This window comes from Myotis brandtii, unplaced genomic scaffold (assembly GCF_000412655.1).
Source record: "Myotis brandtii unplaced genomic scaffold, ASM41265v1 scaffold77, whole genome shotgun sequence".
Classification (NCBI taxonomy): domain Eukaryota; kingdom Metazoa; phylum Chordata; class Mammalia; order Chiroptera; family Vespertilionidae; genus Myotis; species Myotis brandtii.
The window spans coordinates 3,139,181-3,146,773 of NW_005371082.1; the positions used below are offsets into that span (position 1 = coordinate 3,139,181).

The 7,593-nt window shown below is 35.3% G+C and overlaps 1 protein-coding gene across 4 annotated transcripts in view; it reads left to right on the top strand.

Moving 5' to 3' along the window:
• The window catches only part of NBEA (neurobeachin), a 776,030-nt gene that overhangs the window by 127,165 nt on the left and 641,272 nt on the right, over positions 1–7,593 (top strand). For all 4 annotated transcript variants that reach the window (XM_005883142.2, XM_014530733.1, XM_014530734.1 and 1 more), the window contains 2 exons: positions 1,124–1,292; positions 2,809–2,904. In XM_005883142.2, coding sequence (XP_005883204.1) covers positions 1,124–1,292; positions 2,809–2,904 — 265 coding nt within the window. The remainder of the gene's footprint in view (positions 1–1,123; positions 1,293–2,808; positions 2,905–7,593) is intronic.

The following is a 7,593-nucleotide window of genomic DNA, read 5'->3' on the forward strand; positions in this document are numbered from 1 at the left end:
AGCTCTGAGACCTCGGCTGCTGAAAGCAGGTTTCTGGGCTTTGTTTACCTTCTGTATTTGAAACTTTGTTGCGACTCCAGCTCTGAGATCCCAGCTGACTGAAAGCAGGTTTCTGGGGATTGTTTACCTTCTATATTTGCAACAATGTTTCTTAGAGAGTAGCTCAGAGCCCAGCAGCGGCAGGCGGGGAACCTTGGCTTCCTCCGTCACTGGAGCAAGCAAGCCTCCTGTTCGCTTCAGCTGCCTGGCAGCCGGCCACCATCTTGGCTGGCAGTTAATTTGCATATCTCGCTGATTAGCCAATGGGAAGGGTAGCGAAGTTACGGTTAATTACCATGTTTCTCTTTTATTAGATTGGATTACCTCTTTATCCTAACTAGGCTGATCTTTATCAGACCTTTTATTTTTTGGCTCTTTTCCTCTGGAAGAACTCCTTTTTGTTATTGAACTTTTGAAATTAGGAGCCTCAATCCTGGCAGTGTTTTAGTGGTTATTTTTCCAGTGCAGCATGGTGAGATTTTTACTTCTTTTTAATCTGTTTATGCAGGTAAAGATTGCAATCGCTTTCTCTTAAGCTACCATGTCACCCTTTTAGTTCATATTGAGATTGTATAGAATTGGTTTTATGCTCCCCTATTTGTATTAATAGTCTCTTGCTCAAATAATAACATGTCAGAAATGTTTATTTATTTCAATTGTAATTATAGTCTATTAATTTTTAGTTATAACATTTGAAACTCTGTCTTCATCATTGAGGTGTATAATTATTCTTTTCATCCTTGTGCATATTTTAAATATACATACTGCATATTTTAATATACATGCTGCATATAGCTGCATTTTTAATATACATACTCTATCATGAAAGAAATAAATAATAATGTTGAAAAGCACAAAGAATAAAGTTTTGTGGCATATTCAGCAAAATTTTAACATTCGTGGGTTTTTTTAAAATATATTTTTATTGATTTCAGAGAGGAAGGGAGAGGGAGAGAGAGATAAATAAAAGTTAAATGTCATATTTTGTTCCATGAAGACAATGAGATAGGAATAATTTCTTGTATTCTAAGAACTTTCACTTTAAAAATTTTGAATATCAAAATTGCCTTTTTATTTTACACAGGATGATAGCAAGCAGGCACAGTTCTTAGCTTTAGCTGTCGTTTACTTCATTTCGGTTCTGATGGTTTCCAAGTACCGTGACATATTAGAACCCCAGCGAGAGACTGCAAGAATTGGAAGTCAACCAGGTAGAAACATCAGACAGGAAATAAATTCACCAACAAGTACAGGTACTTAATATTTTTATATTATTTAAATTTCATTATAATTTTCCTGCTTTTAATTTCATTTTTACATTCAGACTTAAACTGATTCTATTCATAATCATCTCATACATTTACAAGTTAGTGGTATATAAAGACCCATTTAATATTCTTCTAATTCCTAAAAAATGTATGAATGGTATTTCTATGATATTTGCTATATTCTCATTTGCCAGTGCAGTTTTGGTTTTAATGTTTTATATTTATTAATACCAATCATTTATACTACTATTTTATTTGCAAGTAACTCATATTTTAAATGTATTACTTTTAACTTTTATAAACATGAAATTAGGAGGTTCTTATAGAGTAGTACAAGACCAAGACTAAGCCAAAATATAAATCTTTATAGCCAAGTTCAAAGATAGTATTCCTTCTTTCCTTCCTTTCCTTCCTTCCTTCCTTCCTTCCTTCCTTCCTTCCTTCCTTCCTTCCTTCCATCCTTTTTCTTTTGCTGTATAATTATTGTGGTTTCTAAATAGAAATACTCTATATTCTATATCATCTATATTCAAAATATTCTGTACTTAATATCAGTATTCTATCAGAGATCATAATAGGAAAACATACATTCTAAACTTTATACCAAAGTACCTTCAATTAAAATCAACCATCTTGGCTCATATCTTTCTTACCTACCGATTATACTCACGTTGTAGGAGTTCTTGCATTATCAACTTTGTCTATTCTGCTTGAAAATGATAAATATTTCCTATTTTTTAATATCATGAGGTTTCTTCTATCAATTGCATTACAGGCCATGTTTATATCAAGGTTATTTCTCTGTGGTTTTTTTGCAGTGTAACCTTGGTAACCCAGTGGTTATTTCATGTACCACTGGATTAACTGGTAGTTTAAATTTTATTTCCTAAATAAATGTATATGACATATAAATAAAATGGATATTTTAACAAGTGCATAGAAATTAGTGGTCAAATCTCTGCATCTTGTTTTTGATAGCATTTCATATCTCATTTACCTTTTATTGCTGTTGTGGAAATATGGATTATGTATAAGTTTTAATACTTTGCTGTTTCATGCTATATTTAGTTTAAACTCATAAACATGATATTCATTGTAGTATACTCTTTTAACTTTGTTCTTCAAATTAAACATTATCTTACCACTGCAGTTTATGTCTTTTGACCATTTAAAATACTAAGACTTTATTATCTTAACTCTTTTTTTAATGTATTCCTATCAGTCATGTGTATATAAAATAAACAAATATTAGTGAATTACCAGTTCACTAAAACCAGTTCTTATTTTTGTGTATGTTTTTATGTGTCTGTCGCTAAAATTACTTAAGTATATTATTTCCTTTCTCTTAATATATAACCACTTTCCTTCCCTCATGGGTGCAGTCTTTGTTGCCATCAGTGCTTGCATGTTGCAATAATATAAACTTGTCATGTTTTGTCAGTGGACCATGTAGCAGTTGTTACATACTGGCTCAAATTTGATTCCATGATTTTCTTCACAGTTGTGGTCATACCATCTATCCCTCATCCAACTTTGAACCATGGATTCCTTGCCAAGTTAATTCCTGAGCAGAGCTTTGCCCACTCATTTTACAAAGGTAATATTGACCTCATCTTCCAACCTATTTGAGTATTCTTGTTTCATCATATTATGTAATAAATATCCATAATTCTATTGTTATAAACAAGTATATACCTCAGGTTTCATGGAGATATATGTTGTATTTATACCTGGCTAATGAGAGCAAAATATAGCTTTTATATTTATAATAGAGGCCAGGTGCACAAAATTCATGCACGGCTAGGGGTCCTAGGCCTGGCCTGCGATCAGGGCCGATCAGGTTCCCCGCCTCCCGGCCTCCCCGCCTCCTCCTTCCCTTGCCACTCGCGCTGCCACCACTCAGTTCCCTGCTTCCCTGCCCCCCTCTTCCCTCACTCCCTTAGTGCTCTGCCACCACAGCTGGTTGCCCACCATGTTCCGTGCCACCCTGTGGTGGTCAGTGCATATGATAGCAAGTGATCGAACTCCCGGTCTCCTGGTCGAACTTCCGAGGGGACAATTTGCATATTAGCCTTTTATTATATAGGATTCTGTTACATTTTTAAGTACCATCTGCAAATTAAGGATACCTAATTATATGTAGAATAATATGTACAGTGGTAACATTTATTCAAGAATGTAAGAGTCAGACCTTAGCAGAAGGACTAAGTTAGCCCTAAAATGAAGGCCACTCCATATTCACAAGTAAAAACCTTAAAACAAGCTTTGAAAGCATCAAAGCGATTTAAAGTTAAGTTTCTGTCAGAGAAAAGTTCCAACTCTCTTTAAAGGAATATAAAAAAATTCTTCAACAAGCAATGTAATTGTCAATGTTAAACATCTAATAAAAATTATTAAACATACAAAGAAGCAGGAAAATGTAATGAATAAGCAGGAGGAAAAAAATTAGTCAATAAGAAGAGATTCAGAAAGGACAGAGATTTCAGAATTATTAGATAAGAACATTTAAACAATTATTATCAAGTAAGTACAAGATGTTTTTCAATCTAAAGGAAAAAGTGGACATAATGAGGATGAAAATGAAGAGTTTTAAAAGAAACCAATTGAAAGTTTTAGAGATGAAACATTAAATAGCCAAAATGATTTCTGGGTAAGATTAACATGAGTATTGTCTCTGCAGAACAAAGGATTGTAGTAGGGTGATTCTGCATCCCCACATCTCATCCCCAAGTTTTTCCTGTGTACACTCCCTGCATAATTCCTGGGACACTTAAAATGATGGATTTTGCTTCTGTGACTGTTATTTTCTATAGGACAATTGCTTTTAACAAAAGATGATTATCCAGGTAGCCCTGACCTAAGCACAGGAGTCCTGTAAAGACAGTTCTCTGGCTGGTTGCAGAACAGTGTGAGAAGGATTTGACATTGCTGTGATGGAGATGATCATAGGACAAAGATATAACATCACCTTGCAAGGTCTGAGAGCACAGCATCGCTAACAGTCAACAAAAAGTGGGGGACTTTACCCTACAACTGCAAGAAACTGAGCTGAGTGAGTTTAGAGAGGACCTGAGCTCCAGATGATACCATAGTTTAGTGTACACCATACAGTGGTTAAGGATATGGAAGACCAGTTTATAGAACAAAGGAAGCAATAAAGTACTTGTTGTTACAACTTGATGAATGCATACATATTTTTATAAATATGCAACCTTTAAGCATCATAACAAAATAAAGGAAAAAACATTTTTTAGCTTTATTTCTTATAAATACATAAAGCTCTGAATTGTGTAAAGTAAGAAGGATTAGATTAAATAAATTAAATGTCCTCTGGAATTTGTGTTGTGCGTAAGCATATTCCAAAGGTTTAGCTGTAGTGACTGGGAAATATTCCAGATTAAGGAACCTGAATCAGAATATGAATGTACTACTTTCTTTATCAAAAAAATTTTGTTATGAAAACAATTTTGGCTGAACTGCACAGTGGTCTTAGTGGTATAAAACAATTTTGAGGACCTTTTAGGTTGATGTGGTAAATTTTCTATTATTATCTTTAATATGTGCTAATATGGAAGTGGATTATACATATCTGTGATTGCATGCTGTGGTGCAATGGTTATTGAGAGGAAATTTCTGTTGATGATATTGGAACTGTAGAATCAACTCTTAGTGTTTTCACAGGATAAAAAATTAGTTGGATTCTACTCTTTAAATATTAATAGGATTGGCTTCTTTGTCAAACATGTCCAATATTTTTAATGAATGCAGCACTGCCAAACAAAGAAGGATTCCAACATGTTTTTTTGTTTGTTTTGTTTTTTACTAGCACAAGTGTCAGAAAATAAAAATCAAAGTTTGAATATTGTGGAAGTACACAATTTTTATGACATGTTTCATTATTTATATATATAAAAGCCTAAGTGACCGTTAGGGTGGAACGACCGGTTGCTGTGATGCACACTGACCACCAGGGGGCAGACGCTCAATGCAGGAGCTGCCCCCTGGTGCAGCCAGAAGCTGGGCTCACCGCTGGCAAGTGCAGCTGCCATGGTGAGAGCCTCTCCTGACTCCGTGGCAGCACTACCAGGCGGTGGCAGCAGGTGCAGCGGGCCGGGATGAGCATGAGCGGTGCAGCGCCCAGCCCCAATTCGGGCTCTTCCCTGGCCACCTGCCCCTTGGCGCACTGCTACATCTCTCGGGGGTTGTCCGACTGCCGGTTTAGGCAGTCGGACATCCCCCGAGCGGACCCGGACTTCAAGACGAATGTCCAACTGCCAGCTTAGGCCTGATCCTGGTGATGTTCTCTGTAGAAGGCAGTCAGTGTGAACATCTCAGTGACTCAGGGAAGCACAGGGAACTCAGGGTGAGCCTGCCACTGCGCTTGACTCACCCACTCGATGGTGTTCGCAGGACAGACTGTGGTGGCCCAGCCCGTGCACACGCAGCAACTGCTGAAGCTCAAGCAGCAGGCCGTGCAGCAGCAGAAGGCCATCTAGACACAAGCCAGCAGCCAGCAGTCAAACATCCCCTGAGGGGTCCCAGACTGCAAGAGGGCACGGGCCAGGAGGGACCCCCCCCCCACCCAGTGCACAAATTTCATGCACCAGGCCTCTAATAATTGTCAATGAACTATCTTGAGCTCTAAGAATAAAATTCATTTTGTTCATCCTTGCAAAGTTGGCTCTTGTCATCTTAAGTATTTGATAGAATGTTTTGTGTTTTCTGTTAAAAGAAGATTCATACATAAGAAATTCATGGAACTGGAACTATTTCTTTCAGTGAAGCAATTTATATGTGATTATAACTATGCAGGATAAATTACTGTAACTGGGTATTGAACATTAGTGGTATGTTTTGAAGATACAGCACTTCTAGTTTCATTTTGGATAAAAGTTTCAAACAAATATTCTAAGCTGAGTTTTCATTCCATCAACATACCTCTGTGACACTGCTTTCTCCATATTATTAAATAAAAATAGGTTAGCTCTATGTTATTCCCTTGAGTATCATTATTGCTGGTTCAACTTGGTTTAGATTAAGTTTAACAAGCAAAAAGCTCATGGTCACGTTATAAACTTTAAATATTTATATTCTCAATGTTTGTTCATAGTGTTTACATAGTCATTTCTTTTGAGGAATCACTTTTTGCTTAAAGCTTTTTGTTTAGGTATGATGTGTAATGAAAAAAGTTACAAGTATAAAAACATTTGTGTATATACACTTTCAGTGAACAACATGAACAGTTTGTACAATTATTATCTCTTTCCCAATGTTGTCTTTGTTCAGAGTATATTTATTGAAATGTAGTTTTATGTCTATGGAGTCAAATAAAAAATATTTCTGCTTTTATTTTGTGTACTTTAACATTTTGTTATTTTTCACAGATAGTTTGAGAAGAACTGATCTCGTCTACTCTTTAATTCCATACTTCATTTCCTTCTTTTAGCTCATTATTTAGCTTTTTAAAATTTTCTGAACTAGCTCTCTGCCCTCTCTCTCTTCTTTATAATCTTTGATAGTCCCTCATTTCAAGGTCTTATCCCTTCTTTGAGTATTGCCATTTTCTTCATTGGACTTGTCTCTAGTCATTTATCCTATTTACTGATGGAAAATTTAAAAATAGCACCAATTTGTAATCTCAGAGGGAAGGTGGGAGTGGGTGGGTGGGAAGAGATTAACCAAATAATTTATATGCATATATGCATAACCCATGGACAAAGACAATAGTGTAGTGAAGGCACAGGGTGGGGGTGCTGATGTGGGCTAGAAGGGGTCAATGGGGGGAAAAGGGAGATCTATAGTACTTTCAACAATAAAGATAAATTTAAAAAATTAAAAAAATTTATAAAAAGTAATGTAATGAAATATAATTTCTATTTAATATATGTTCCTATGATAAATATTTTATATATGTAATATAACAAATGTAATAAAATAATTTTTTCTTTCTAAAGCATTCTATAATTTTGGGACAAAGTTAACATGTCTAAACTTACAGTGGCAAGACTACTTTATTTTTAATTTACCTGGATTACTACAGTTGCTTCCAAAATGGTTTTCTCACCTCTTCCTTTAGTGATCACCATTCTACTTTTTTTTTTAGTTTTGCTGCATTTTATTAAAAAATATAAATGAGATTATGTCTTGATTTGACTTAGTTTTTTCTTTTTTTATGATGATGAAAAATACATTTATTTTTTAATGTATACATGTACACTGATAGTCCGACAGAAAAATTTATGACTCCATTTGATATTATCAGTGGGACTTTTGCTGCTGCATCACT